Raw genomic sequence first — 15,794 nt, forward strand, 5'->3', positions numbered from 1 at the left:
TTCCTCCTTCTAATCTGTGACAGGCAGTCAACGGGAGTAGTAGATGCTGAGCTGAAGGCCACGCTGTCCACTGAAAGGCAAGCAAAGCACAAAGTATCCATTGTTAGCTGGCACCATGGAGGAAAAGCAATGTTACAATGTAAACAGAACGCCCCTTTATATTCCCAAGGGAATGGCAGACCCGCATACCAACCTCTACCTCTATGACCTCTTTCAGGGGTCATAGTGCCATTCCAGCCACAGTAAGGAAGGGGCTGGTGCATCCATTTCAGGGAAATCCCTGTAGTGCATACTACATAAGTCCATAGTTTCCCAACCAGCAGGATTGTTGTGCCCTCCCCCGACCCTTCCAAAATTTGGTTTTTGAAGACGCAGTCCAGAGGGTGTGTGGGGGGAGTGAAATTCCCCAGGTGAAAATGTGGGCACCCGTCTCAGGACCCCAAAAATCCATTGCAACCATGTGCTGTCTTGTAACTTGCAGTTTACATACCCCAAAAAGCCTCCCATGGCAGAGGGGGAAAAAAAACGATTGTATGGAGCGGGTACTTCAAATTTGCACCATCTTCCCTAGGTGCCCATGAGTGATATCAGTCTACTGAGGGTAACAGAGGTGGAAAGGAAGGATTTACTGCAAGCATCTTGGTACAGGCCAGGCCCTTATGCTGCTATGCTGTGTTCTGTGATGATACCTGCACAATTAATAAGAGAGTGGTGGGGGAAAGTGTCATATTGGGGTGGAAGAAGTAAGGCTGCTCTCCCCAGAAACCTTCTGCAAAGGATCACAGAGTTCCTAAATGAAAGTTTCCTGGAGATATCCATGGAGGATTCTCAGAGCATCCCTGTGCATATAAACATTTTTTTCCAGGGGCAACCTCTTGCTTAGGTGACCTAACAATGAGGAAGCCTATCCCCACCACCACACTCAGTTTTTTTCCCCACTATGAGACGAAGCTGGACGGGGGAGATAACCATAGAAATGAGATTTGTAGTACATACTCACCAGATGTGCCTTCCCCGGCTTCTGAGTCAGTCACACTGTCCTTGTGCTGGGCTGTTCTGGGATTACGAACAGCTCTTGGCTTTCAGGGAGAATGGATTCCCCAGTTACCTGGCCCGTTTTCCTCCTCCTCCTCTTCATCCACAGAGTTATCCTCGTTCATCCTGGATTCCCCTGACGTATCTATACTGCATGGTGGTACTGTTGTGGGGGTCACTGCCGAGAATCGCATGCAGCTTCTCATAAAAGCAGCAAGTCTTTGGTGACGAGCCAGAACAACTGTTCGCCTCTTGAGTTTTCTGATTGGCCTGCCTCAGCTCTTTGATTTTAATGCAGCACTGCTGTGTGTCCCTCCTGTGCCGCTTTTCCAACATGCCATGCAATATTTTCTCATAAATATCTAAATTCCTTTTGCTGGCTCAGAGCTGAGCCAGAACAGACTCTTCGCCCCTCAAGACCTCAGGTCAACTCCAGGCTGGAGCGCGTTTGGGACATGCAGTCGCCATGATCAGTTCTGCTGACAAGTTCTCTCCATGCTGACCAAACAGGAAATGGGAAGTCAAAATTTCCTGGGGCTTGAGGGGAGGAGGGGCTGTTTCCTGTGTACATGGCCATAGTGCAGCAGAGTGAGAACGTGCAGAGTGGTCACAGCAGAACATTGGTCACAGCAGAGTGGTCACAGCAGAACATTGTGGGATAACTCATGGAGGCCAATTACATCGATTTACGCTGTGCTGCATCTACAATGCTGCTCATTCGACCCGTACAATTCGATTTCAGCGCTACGCCCCTTGCGGAGGTGGTTTTATTAAGTCGAATTTTTCTCATGATTTAAGTTGACGGAACTGACCAGCCAGTGAAGATGCATACATTATGTGATCGATGAAAGCAACCTACCTTCGCAATGTAAGCCAGGCCTAAATCTTTCCTGAACTGAGGCCCAAGTATTTAAATGGGATTAGCGAGGACTACAGGAACACACCAGAAGTTCGGTTCATATTTTTAACAAACATTACAGCTTAACCTCAAATCAAACAATTAGTATGGATATTTTCTTTTTCTCCACCCCTTTCACAACTAGCACCAGCAAATGGTTGTCTTCTGAAAAACAAAGAGCAGATCCTATAGAGCCAAATTCTGTCTTCATACATAGTCACATTAACTTCAGTGGAACTGCTGGGAAGGCATCTGTGGGCAGAATTTGGCTTGTAGTAATTGCCAAATCTGCAGTGGTTTACTAAATAACTCTGATGAACCAAATTCTGCTCTCCATTACAATGGTGTAAATTAAAAGTATTTAGTGATTTGCATGGTGCTACTCCAGATTTGTGCCAGTATAATTGAGAGCAGTTTGATACTATATAATTAATCCAGATGCATTAAAGTACTGTGCTTAGGTAATGCAAACTGAATTTCTTCTTTGATTCTTTAAATATATCCCATCTGCATAAATCCTTATTATAGATTGTATTGTATTATATAACATCTGCAAATTCTGACAACAAAATAATTAAATTTACAAAAGACAATGCACATTAGTTTTTTATTATAAAATACAACTGAATGATCATTTATTAATAAACATGCTGTCATCAGGAAATCTTACATTCACATTTGTCATTTACTTATTTAGTTTAAACCTCAATGTTTGTTTATGAAACTAATTGAATTTTGCTTGTACAGTAGAATCTCAAAGATACAAACACCAGAGTTACAAACTGACAGGTCAACCGAACACGCTGTGGAATCGGAAGTAAGTAATCAGCCAGCAGTGGAGGGAGGGGAAAAAGCAAATATTACACTTTGCCTGTATTGTATCTTAAAAGTTGGCACATCTGGGCTTCCTGTGCCCAACTCTCCACTTGCCATGTGAGGGGCAGCCACTTACAGGAAGAAGGTGAAGACGCTGAGGTTCACCTGCTAAGCCCCTGCTGCCATCCTAAGGTAGCCTGACTGGAGCATGAAGAACAGAAGCACCCTTCTCTTCCCCTCAGGACCTGGACAAGCCTGAGCCCCAGAGCTGCTGAGAGCTGCTGCTGTTGCAGCCAAATCCTGGCCTGGAGTGAGAGCCCGAGGCTGCACTCTGGAGGATTTTTAAAAGGCCACAGCCTATGCACCAATGTGGCCCAAGCTTTCCCCATGGCTGCATTCCTGGGTCATGACTGCACCTCTGGGAGTGCAAGGGGTAGGGAGGAGCGCTGGCAGCAGACTGGCTCCAGCCCCTTGCCACATGCTGCCTTTGGAGCACAGCAGGCAGTGCACAGAGCAAGGCGAGCCCTGGAGATAGGTGGCTGAGGGCTGGGGCTTGTAGTGCCAAGGGTGTGGAGCAAGCCCCTCCAGTTCATCCCAAAGCAAGAAACAGGAGTAGGGTGGGGAGCAAAGCAGGTAATGCTGCCAGGTGCCACCTCTGCAGAGATCTCTCCCAGCCTCAGCTGGAAGACAGTGACTGCAGGGTTCTGTACCATTATGTTTTGTTCAGAGTTACAAACATTTCAAAGTTACAACCTCCATTCCCAAAATGTTCGTATCTTTGAGGTTCTACTGTATTTCTCATAGGCATATCTGATCAATGTTTACATACTAATATCATAGTTGAAATAGCAAATGTGCAATTTCCAAATCAACACTAGTGCATTTAGTTACTCACTAAACCAATTCCAAAAAATCCTTTTTAATCTCATTTCTTTGCATTGTTTGTATTAAAGCAATTTTAATGCTGTTTTCAGTATCTGAGTACAGTTCTCACAACACTATCAGAATATCTGTTAAAAATATTTTGGTTAAAGTGCAATAATTCACTTGGCTTTATACTCTTAAAGTCATTTTTCGAATATAAATTTTGCAAACAGTTTCATTTTGCAGGATGAAATGTTTCACTCCTAACACATTTTGTTCTCAAAAATAAGATTTCTATACATACACATTTGATTGTTCTTAATACAATGAAGAATATTTTAGAACAGAAAGCTCATCTCAAGGCATTGGACTTGTTTTTCAGAGGTGTGGAGCACCTATGACATCAACTGAAGTAAATGAAAACTATAGGTGATTGGCCCGTGAAAAATCATGCCATGGATTCTTTCTCCTGGGTCATAAGGCTGTTTTGGAAGAATATATATAACTCTATTAGCAAAATAATTTGTTGAAGGCAATCTTTGTTGCTACTACCTGTGAGGCTCTATTACCAAGTGATGTTACATTGTCTGTTTTTGTAATGTCGACACTTATTACATTTAAAAAAACCAACCCACAGAAATAAGTTTTCTACTAGCAGTCCAAAAAGACAAGGCAAAAAAGACCCATAGGAAATATGATTTGGCATTAGTAGAAGAGAGTAATTTTAAGATAAATTTAGCACTTGGATAACATGGTGCATAGCACTTGTAGAATGATGTCCTTTCCCTCCTAGAACAGGTACTTAAAGTAGGTGGCATCTCTCTAAGAATCTGAAGGGATGACCTACCTGTAGGAGTAGTTCAGTCCCCATATCTATTCAGTTCTTTCCTTCTACTGACACTCTGGAGGGTGTCAATGCAATGGTGGTGTTAAGCTGAAAACATATTCACTAAAAACTGAACTTAGATCTCCAACCGATTTCATTATACAGCTTTCAGAGGATAGCAACTTTGGGCTGCAGTGGGATTGTGCATCTGAGGATGGAATTTAGCCCTATGGAGTTAGAGTTTTTTTAATTCTCGTTTGGGCCTCTTTTGTCAGCTACTGGAAGTGTTCTTAAATAGAATGCTGAGCATTATAGAAATGCTTGCAAATAATATTTGTTCAAGAAAACACATGACTGTCTTTCACTGCAAGAGTCCAAATCATGGCCTTGGTGTTTGAGGAGAAAAGGACAGGAACACACAGTTAATTCTGTTTCTCCTATCAGCAAGTACTATGTTAAGGATGGTTGGTACTGATGGCCTCAAATGTTTGACTCTTCTCCAGGTTAGCCTCAATGTGATGCATCCTTGAAGGGACATTGAGTTTTCAGTGCTTATCAATACAAAAAGCCTTTTCATGCACATCAGCTAAGGGTAAGGTTTTATGCTGCACTTCTTAAAGGCTCAGCACAGAACTCCCAGCCCAGGGAGGGGGAAAAGCTAAGGTGATTTTTAAAGCCACGTTTGCATCCTCCCATTCCTGGACTGACCTGGAACAGGAGCAGTCCCTGGCATAACTTAGACAGCCAGAGGTCTGTCTAAGTTACAGCAGCCACCCAGGCTGTCTTACGAACTAGAACACAACTCATGATCTCCAGAGTGCTGCAGTTATGTACCCTAGGTGTTTAGCAGCCATTGTGACTATCTCCTACAATGCATGCGCCAGAGGCCTCCTTCCTTGGCCGCTTGTTCTTTTTTACCGAGGGTAAAGGTGACTTGGTGAGGTAAGGATCTCATCCTAAGTCTCTAGTTAAAAATGAAATGAAAGTTGAAAACTAACTGAGTTATGATTCACTCCAAGGCCACACTATTGAGATCTCATTACCCAAAAGTGGTTGATAATATTGTTCTACCTTCCAAAAACTCTTCTGAGTAAGTACTTCCTCCTTCATTTTATCTGCTTAGTGTTCTTGTATGCATTTGAAGCCAGAGATGGATACTTCTGGTATTTCAAATATTACTATTACAGTTTCTTTATTTGAAAATCCTATTATCATTTGCATTTTAGTAAGATGATGGTACATTTACGTGTAATCCTCCACAGATCAGTGCAAACAAATGTATATTCTAACACGAAGAGTGAACTACAGACTCATGTTCAGTTTTCTCTCATCATCCATGTAAGTCACCCTGATCCTGAAATTTACCATCTGAAAAAAGCCTGTAATTGCCATCCTAGTCCTCTTTATTGCTGTTTACAAAGCTCTGGCTCTCTCTTCTGGTCTGCTCTTGAGGGACACGTTTATATTGTCTTTTAAAGAAGCCAATCTGAAACACAATTTCAAAATCAGTTGGTATTTGTCAGCAAATTTTTGTCAGATTTAATAAAATACACTTACTTTAAACAGTATAACAGATTAAGATGAAATGCTCGCATATGTGATTTAGTGTCAGCTTGTTATTTTGGTTTGGGAGTAACAGTGAAATGATTGTCATTGATAATATAAACTAGTTTTTTTTAATTTTGGCATTTTCTCTAATTGGTACATAATATATCAAAGGAAAGCATTACTAAAAATAACTTTATATCTATGGGGCTAATCCTTTCCCTTCATATACAATACGAACAAATGGGCTGTGAACTGTGGAAGTCCATAGATCACAATCTTCCTACCCAGGATATGAAATGGTAACGGAATCCCAGCATTTGTTACATATCTCTACTCTTTCATAGGAAGAATGACTAGTGGAGTCACATTCACAGATGTTTAATCTCCAACTTCCCTACTTTGGCACAAAAGGAATATCTGTGGCAAGCAAGAGGTGCACAAAATGAACAATCCCCTACTCCATCAGAACTGTTCAGGGCCTTGTAATAGCTACTAACACTGTGGATCAAAATTTGCCCCTAGTATTTATATAATAACTTAGCATTTAAAACATTTATTGTAACAAGGCCATGTACACTTTTTCCATTAGGAATATTTTAGACCATTTTGATATATGTGTCAATCAGAATAGCAAAAACATAAAGCAGCATCCTACAAAAACTTACGTTTGACTTTTGGAGGGAAATTATGCAAATCTGGCCCACAAATATAGGGAAAAGAAGTGAGGGCACGTGAGTTAAAGATCCAAAAAATATAAGTTTAATGTCAATAAGTAGTTTTTGATACTTTTACCAAAAAAGGAGACATGGGGTAAAAAGGACAAATGAAGAAAAAACTTTAAAAGAGATTTTTGGAAAAAGATAATCATACCAGAATTTGTTATTCTTTAGTGAGTACAGAGCACAATAAAGTGTATTATTCCTGTTTTTAAAGGGTTCAATGAAAATGAAAATTGTTGGCATGAAAATCAAAAAATATTGATAAAGGAAGAAGAATCCTACCTTCCATAAAATCAGCAAAAGAAGCGAAAACAAAAAAATGCCAATTATTAAACCTATTGAAATAATCAGTATGGTAACATGATATTTTGGCTTTTGATTATGTAGTCCTTCCAAAAAGACCTATACGAAGTAAGGGAAACATTAAATCATGAATATTAGTACATTTAATTTCTAAATTACATTAAGAATAGACAATTTAAAACATTAAAATATAACAATGCAATAATTACTATTGCATTCATTAAATATCTACATCTGATACATCTTCCCATAAACAGAATCTTGTCTCTGTTTCAAATTATGACCAAAAAAACCTGTGCCTAACTAACCAATTAAATTCCAATTATGTACACATCTGTATGGGCGTAATTTTATAATTTCAGGTAGTGCTATTTTTCTTGAATATATATTTTTTGGGAGGGGACTAAACAACTTGTGTACTTAAAGAATTATTTCTTACATGTGTGACTTGCTTGTCCTTGTGTAGTTCAATGACTTTTGGATTTTTTTTGGGTGATGCTGTAGCTCTTATTTCAAATTTAAGCGATGATGCCTCATCCTGTTTAAAAAAAAAAAAAGGCTAAGTTACATAAATACAGTAATCTCTGAGGTCATCAGATGAAAGATAATATAATACTACAAACAGTGAATTAAACCTTGATGTGTAAAGCTTGAGGTGGCCTACTCTAGAAAACAAAGTCAAAGAGAAAGCCAGGAACAGAACCCAATGCTGTACTCCAGTAACTCAAAAGGACTGTGTGTTTATATATTTAGACTAGTTAACTTGGAATTATGATAGTATTACTTCTAATCAAAGCTAAATATTTTAAAAGATTTAGCTACTGACAAAGCTGAAGACACATTTTCTGGGGGCAAACTGAATTCAGGTTCAGGGGTTCTGAAACTGGGGGTTGCAAAGTTATTATGAGGGCATCGCGACTCGCGAGCTGTTGGCCCCCATTTATGCTGGTAAGGATTGCATGAGATGGCATGGGGGGGGTCATCACTTTTGTGAGTGGGTTGTCAGCCTGAAATATTTTCAAAGGGGATCGCAGCAAAAAAAGTTTGAGAACCCCTTTTAACATTTCCTTTTGTCCAGGAGCTGCCCCCTTTCTGGGACTTAAAAATCTAATGTCCACCAAATTAATGAAACCACTATCTCTGCCATTACCAGAATGTTCCCTGAAACATCTCTCCACTGAAGCCTGCAAATATTCTTAGTGGTGATCACTTCAACCAAGAGAGTTTCTGAGATCCAGGTATGAATGGCTGATCTGCTATTTAAGCTATTCCTTAATGGTAAAGTGGGTCTTTGTCCACACCTAAGTTACTTTTTATCAAAGGCAATATCTGATTTCTAATTATGAAAATATGGCAACTTAGCTGTATTTTCTACAAGCCCCATTCATTATCAGGAATTGTTTAGGTGTTAAAATGGCTCTTAGTTATTATCTAAACAGCACTAAACCATTCTGTAAATCACCTAACGTGTTCATAGCACATAGGGACACACATTCAGATAGTAACTGTGGTTAGAATAATGAGACAACAATCATTTGTCCTTTAATCAATTTACAGTATGCATGACCAGGAAATGCCATACTGGAAGAGACCAATGGTCCATTCAGTCTAGTATCTTTCCTCTGCTTCAGTTTATGACAAAAAATTTGTAATGTGCCTAACTGCAGTTATAATCCAATAGCTGTCTGGTTTATCATATCTTGTTAGTGACTGTTGTAATCAAATTATCAATAGTTCAGGAATATTAAACCAAATCTATAAAATTTTATAGTATTAAGCTTGAAGTAAAAGTTTTATATCATGGAGCTTGCTTTTTGGTTGCGATATGCCAACTAAGCCACAGCATATGTCACTTTGAGTGATTTGTACCACATGTTAAAGTACAGCAATCCTCTTACATTTAAATATATCTATTTGTAGTGTTCTGAAATATTTGAACTAAAACATGTATACTGATTAATGTTAACTTGGATTTAACAATACTTGATTTATATATTAAATGAATATTATGCAATTTATTACTGTCATAACTAGAAATATGGAGTAATGTCCCCAAGAGGGTGCTGCAAATCCATGTGATGTCACTAAAAAGCAAATAACCTTTTAAAATCTGGTTAAAGATTTACATACAATTTACCATTTCTAAAACTGAAGGAGTAGCTTCCAGTTGCATTTGGACAGTTGCTTCTTTTCCACTTTCCATGTTTCCAAATTTACACAATATTCGTAAACATGAGTGATCTTCTTTCATGCAGTACTTTGAAGGGAAAAAAAGCAAAAATACAACACTGAACTTAACCAGCACTGTTTATTTTTTCTTCTTAATATCAAGGCCTCTGCCATCTAGTCAAAAATATATTTTATTTTTTTGCTTGAAAGGTCAAGATGCAAGGCTACCTACAATAGTAACTATCAATATGGTTCCAGAAACTGATCAGCAGAGAAGCTGCAGACACAGCAACACAATAATTACAAAAACTGTGTCAGAGTTTTAAAATAGTATGTATCCACAAGTGGGGGGGGGAATTTTCCAGAGAAGTCATTTCCTATGTAAGCGTCTAAATGAGAGTTGAGCAAGTCTGAAAATGTGGCTATAAGTATGTTATATTTGTTGCTACAGCAGGTTTTGGTTTCCATTGTTCCAGTCATTAGGAATCACCAGGGCACTTTCAAACTTGTACATCATTTATATTGTAGATTTTTTATTTCACTTTAAATATTTGCAAAGATTTAGCATTCAAAAGTGAACTGGCAGCGCTAGCGTCATTCAGAACTAGCACAAACGGGCCCTGTACAAACTTCCTCTCACAAGTAAGTAAACTGGGACTGAACATACCAAAACAACACACAACTTACCATTCGCCTCTTATTAGGCTTTGAAAAGAAAATGACGAGATCCTTTAATACATTTGTGTGTCCATTTTTTTCTGGTAAAGTACAGTCTCTTGTATAATTATTATAAAAACATTCTCCAGCAGTTGTCTGGAAATAACAACAGCACAATCAGCACAATGGGTTGTAAACATTTCCAGATACTGCCCAGCAGACATTTTTGAAGATGCAGAGACTCAAAACAAATATAATGTCTGTATTTGAAAATGAATTCACTAGCGTACTCAAAGATGAGCTAAATGCAGCCTTGGCATAGTGGGTGCAATTTGAGCCAGTTTACTTAACCAAACTACATGCTTATATCTTACATGCCCTCAGAATTGTACTGAGAGGTTCTGGAGTGAGACATACTCAGCCAGAGAGAGATGTGACAGAAAAATAAGGGAAATTATTAAGATCTCATCCATTCTCTTATAGGGAAAATATAATTACTTTAAAGAACAGTAACAGTTTTAAAAAAGAGTGTTATTTGCTTGTGTGAGCCCACTATGGTAGACATAAATAGGTCAGTAAAACTGCAGGCTCTGATGCATTTAACAGATTCAAGAGAACAGCAAAAATTTGTAAACAGGCACTGTGTATTGTGTGTTCTGTACAGCACCAAACATGCTCTCTGGTATCAAATAATTAGCAGGACGTTGATAGTGAATAGAATCCAAAAACAAAATTAAGATTGTTTATTGGACAGGATTATGGAATGTAGGAATTCACACTTCCCTCTTTAAAAAAATATACTGCATTCTACTTACAAGAAGTCTTCAGTGCTGTAACAGTGAATCCATTTACAGGGAAAATAGACTGAAACACTATTTAATATTTAGAAACTGGCCCAACATTGAGCTCTGTGCAGATGGACCCATTAACTTCAAGATGATCCAATCAGAGCCTAATATACTGGTACATTTCAGATAAAGCATGTAGATTAAATACTGAATATGTACTAAAGCTAAATGTAACAAGTAAACACAAAATTTCACTGTCAGTGGACATACTATAAGTAAGGATGACCAGGCCATTTTGATTCTTTTGTAGAATACCTCAATATATTGTAATTCGGCATCTCTACTTCTCTGCTAATTCAGCATCAATACCCCATGACAATTTCTGAAAGAAGTGCATGTTTGGTTTCTTTACAATTTCATTTAGAATTGATTGATACATTAAAATAAGAGGGATTAAACTATTTTGCAAAACTAATAAATTTCACACTAAAAGTTACTGTCAAGTTTCACATACAATGTAGCTGAATAAGAAAAGCTTAGAAGTGCCTTTTAAAGCACTGGTGTGCTCCACCTAATTCTGTATTTTCCATGTACTTCATACAGAACAGAATATAAAATCATGATATAATAAAACAAGCATACCTTGATATCCAGAATGTTAAACAGCTTGCCATCTCTTGGTGCAAAAGAATTAGGAACCATTATCTCCAAATCTATATCAGGAGCTATGCTTGGTCCAGCACTGATGACCTAGGGAGAAAGGGTGCTACAGTAATTGAAACGTTCATTCACATACACTAATCACAGAAAGAATACAAAGAATTCTCACATTTACCACATAGATGGCAGCAATGGAGGTTTCCCCATGCTGGCATGACAATAAGACTGAACTATGAAGCACTTCAAGAGATTACAGTGCAGTTCATTCTCTACCCCTACTGAATCCTTGATCTCTCTGTTAACTCTGCTAATAAAGTGGCAGTGGTAATTTTGTGGTATGACTCTTGTCTGCTGTGACCTGAGCTGAGATCTTATTTCACGCAGACCACTTCAGTGGGCTATTCAAAAGGCCCTAAGGGAGTTAAGTGCCTAACTCCCATTGACTTTTAATCCACCAGTCTGGTTGGGTATGAACTAGTAACCTACAGAGACCCTATTACTGATCCCCTGAGCCATACAGTCCCGGATGCTCTACGTACAGTACTTGCTCATTGTACAACACTTCTGTTCACTGAACAGATATGTAATACAAATCACAAATATTTTTACAGCTGACTCTCCTGTTTTAGTAAATATGTACTTTCTAAGAAAACCCATTGAAAATTGTAAGCTGGGATGAAGGGGTATATTATCAAAGGCCCAAAGGGGAGTTAGTACCCAGCTTCCACTGACTTTAAATGGAAGTTGGGCACCTAATTCCCCTTTGTACCTTTTAAAATTTCCCCCCTCTCTCCCCATCCAGGCATATTGTAAATGAGTGAAACTCCTATGCCTGTCTGAGTCAAATTCTGACATCTGATGAGAAACAGGTGAGCAGCAAAAGTTTCTTTGCCTGCAGCATCCCATCAAGATGACATTCAAAGGTGCTTAGCAGCTGGCTGTGGTTAGCAGGGGCATGGAATGAATGGGTTGGCCATAAAGAAGTGACAGGAATAGGGAACCAAAAAGACTATAGGAGGCTTGAAAGTGTTCAAAGGCAATTAAGTGAGAGAGGTTCTAATATGGCTCACACCCTTTAAGGAGAACTCCAACTTCAGATAGTGGCTGATCTAGCTGCTACTGAAGTCAATAGCAGTCTTCCATTGGCCTTTAAGGGGCATAGATCATGCATTTCAAGCACACTTTACTAGATCCATGGTGGCTTCATGGACAGAGAGAAACCAAGCCTTTTATAAAATTTGTAGGGGTGCCATCTGGTCAGCCCTTTACACTCCCTACAGATGTTAATAGCTATTATTGTTGATGGAAATTTAGTGCTACAGGTGTATTTTGCTCAAGTTTTGAAAGCACTTGCTGGAAGCATGTATTGATTACTGCACAAATATAGGCTGGAAATTGGGTTCCAAGAATCTAGGGAGCTGCTTCTGTTAACAGCTACAAGCAGAAGTTTTCAGCAATCCCAAGATTTATGTACCTGTTTCTATACTAAGACCACATTACAAGAGTAACACTTTCCCAGTAAGTTACAAAGGGAAGTGGAAGTGCATTTTGTCTTATCCATTGTTAAGAATTAAATTTAAAATAAGAGTAATGGTATCTGTAAAGAATAGCTCTTACATAGAAAGTGAAGTTGATCTTCTCCTTCATGCAATTAATTGGTGAATTTTCATCACTGGCTCCATAAACAAATGAAGCTGGTAATACAAATCTACAGTAGGTAAAAAAAATAATTAAAATATGACAAAATTAGCACTAGTTAGTATGCAACATTAATATAAGCATTTTCTTCTATGGGTCATACTGTCCTGTCCCCTATGCAGGTCACTACAGAAAATTAGAAAGTCTGAATTACCACCTAACTCAGCCCTGCAGTAGTGAACCTCCAGGATGAAGTCTACTTTAATTTAAGCAGGAAATCTCCGTGGACTGAGTGGACACAATGTGGTAGTGATGAACCAACATCCTCTAGCCCCACCCTGAGTTGATCCCCAACTCAGAGAGGGGCTTTTATAAAGGAAGTGGGAAATGTATGACCCAAAGAGGCTATTTGTCTCATATCTCTGGCTCATTTACCTTCACCACCATTATTAGTTGGATTTCAATCCCCTCCATTGTCAGAGAAAAATTGGTCACCAGTATGGTTCAGTGACTACGTCACTAGGAATTAGGGGTTTATTCCCAATTTACCCACTGATTCTGTGAGATCTACAAATAACTTCAACCTGTGCCTCAGTTTCCCCCAGAGACTTATGATATTGTCAAATGAAAAATGCTGGAGCTAAAATGTTAATATTCCTGTAGTGGCTGCAATGATGGGTATGGTAGCAATGGAAAGAGGGTGGAGGAGAGTGGAGTGGAGATAGTGGAAGCAGTTCAGCCCATTCTCATCATTAGTGTGAAAGATGTATCCTGCTATAAGAAAAAGAGTTCAAATATGCCCAACCTGCCACTCTGAAGCAGTCTCTATAAAAGCTCTATAAAAGCACCAAGTATTCTTTACATTTGTCATCACCGATGATATAGTCAAAGGAAAGGATCTCTAAAAAGTATCCTTCAGCATTCCTGCTATAAGACTGCAATCCAATGATTATCTTACATTGGAGCTAGGCCAATGAAGACCCCCTTTAAAGGTGTCTGTCTACCCAGAACAGGATAGATCTATTTACAGGCAAATTTATGACAGGCAGTAACACCAGCTGGGACGAGCTGAACAGCAAAGCAGTCAATATAGTTGAGTGTAAAAGACAATGTACTTGATTTAGGCAGTGGACAATTAAACAAAAAAGCATAAAGCTGAGCAATTACCAAAAGGAAATTTGATAGGCTAAAGGATTAAAATATAGTTTTTGTTCAGCTTTGCAGAAAACAGGATTAAGTTAGAGAAAAGCAAGAATAAATAATACTACTCTGATGGAAAAAGGTGTTATAGAACAGCAAAGAATCAATCCTTCTTAAAATCCCAATATTCCTAAAAATTCAATAAAATCCCAGCCCTCTTGAGGTTTTTGCCTCATTTCAGAGGAGTAAACTGAAGCACAAAGTCTGCAGCAGAACCTGGAATAAAATCTAAATCATCTCATTCCCAGTACTGCAATTTTTCACTAGGCCATGTTTCCTGAGCTCTTTGTTCCTTAATAATGCAGAAACAACAATGTGGATATACAGAGCAACCATTAACTAACTTACCCATGGACATTTAACTCGACCTCATGTTTCAGAGGTATGGGTAAAGCTATGGAGTTATCCAACAACAGGTCTTTATCCTCTTCATTTTCACTGTAGAATTAACCGGCGGGGTGGGAGGGAGCAAGCGGGAGGGAAGGGCAAAGCTGTGTTAGAATGCATCATACACAGTGTGTTATCTCTAGAGATAACTAATTACATAAAAGACACCTAGCATCTTGTTTAAATCACATTTTTTTTTTTTTGGAACTGCCCACATGGCACTAAGAAATAATTTTTATGACCATGTTGGCAGAAATCTGCTCATTATTTAAACAGCAATTATCTACTTTTCTGTGGTTTCAGTTTCTCTATAGATTATGTAATAAATGAGCTTTCTTGTTGTTGTGCTTCATTAAGCCTTTGCAGTGCTCCCTATTTCATTTTCCAAAGCTAGGGATATTTTTCATCAAACACAGCAATTTTTACCAAGCAAGATTTACCAGGTAGCATTAACTGTGATGTTGAGGTCATCTTCCGCCCTGGTAAGTGAGCTTGCATCCAAGAGAAAACTGAAATCCATCTGTAGAATAAATGAAACATTGTGTGTGCTAAATGACTGGATATGCATTAACAAATGTTTTAAAATGAAATGTTACATCATTAAACTAATCTGCAATTTCCCTCTTTTTAAACATTTAAGTTTTGTGGAAAATTCTAGACTTCACTGAATTATATTTTGTATAACCTCAGCCCCAGTTTATTAAGGAATATTGCATTGTTTGTAATTTCAGTCAACTCAATCACGTTTGTAGAAAACACTGCTAATGCACAGAGAATGTATTGTGCTACAGAAGAAATTCCAGTTCTGGAAAAAAATGCATGGTTACCTTATGCCCTAAATACACTGCCACTTAAGGGGAGAGACAGGATTTGGTGCTCTTTTCATTTCCTCTAATATGCACCGTCCCCTATATGATCTGCTTCCAAAAGGACACACTGTTCTTGCTCGGCCAATTGCAGCAGAACTTTCAGGCTGCAATTTTGGGAAGCCCTCAGTTTTATCCTTACTCTGCTCCATAGGCGTGCGCATAGCGTGCGCCCAGGCACACCCTAATGCAGGGGTGTGAAACATACGGCCCTTTTTGATGCGTCCCGCAGCGCCATTTGCCGCCAAAAGAGTGGAGGGCACGCGATTTTTTGGCGGATGGCAAGACAGGAAGAAGGAGCTGCAAGATTTTGCCGCGATCTGCTGCCAAAATATTGTTCTTCACGATATTTCGCGGCGGAGACTAGGACATGGCGAGAATTCCGCCGGCGGGTAATTCACATGTGGCCTGCCGGTGGAA

General features: G+C 38.9%; 1 protein-coding gene across 1 annotated transcript in view; it reads right to left on the reverse strand.

Annotated features, from left to right (window-relative positions):
* Positions 1–2,533: 2,533 nt before the first annotated feature.
* ITGA4 (integrin subunit alpha 4) overlaps positions 2,534–15,794 on the reverse strand; it is a 54,212-nt gene continuing 40,951 nt past the window's right edge. Inside the window, exons 20-28 of the mRNA XM_067549088.1 lie at positions 14,949–15,028; positions 14,470–14,559; positions 12,901–12,991; positions 11,266–11,373; positions 9,866–9,991; positions 9,147–9,266; positions 7,449–7,547; positions 6,989–7,108; positions 2,534–5,925 (exon numbers count right to left, since the gene is read on the reverse strand). Coding sequence (XP_067405189.1) covers positions 5,833–5,925; positions 6,989–7,108; positions 7,449–7,547; positions 9,147–9,266; positions 9,866–9,991; positions 11,266–11,373; positions 12,901–12,991; positions 14,470–14,559; positions 14,949–15,028 — 927 coding nt within the window. The 3' untranslated portion in view covers positions 2,534–5,832. The remainder of the gene's footprint in view (positions 5,926–6,988; positions 7,109–7,448; positions 7,548–9,146; positions 9,267–9,865; positions 9,992–11,265; positions 11,374–12,900; positions 12,992–14,469; positions 14,560–14,948; positions 15,029–15,794) is intronic.

Source organism: Emydura macquarii, unplaced genomic scaffold (assembly GCF_026122565.2).
Source record: "Emydura macquarii macquarii isolate MOO-44397 ecotype Brisbane River unplaced genomic scaffold, CSIRO-AGI_Emac_v2 contig_1253, whole genome shotgun sequence".
Lineage (NCBI taxonomy): Eukaryota > Metazoa > Chordata > Testudines > Chelidae > Emydura > Emydura macquarii.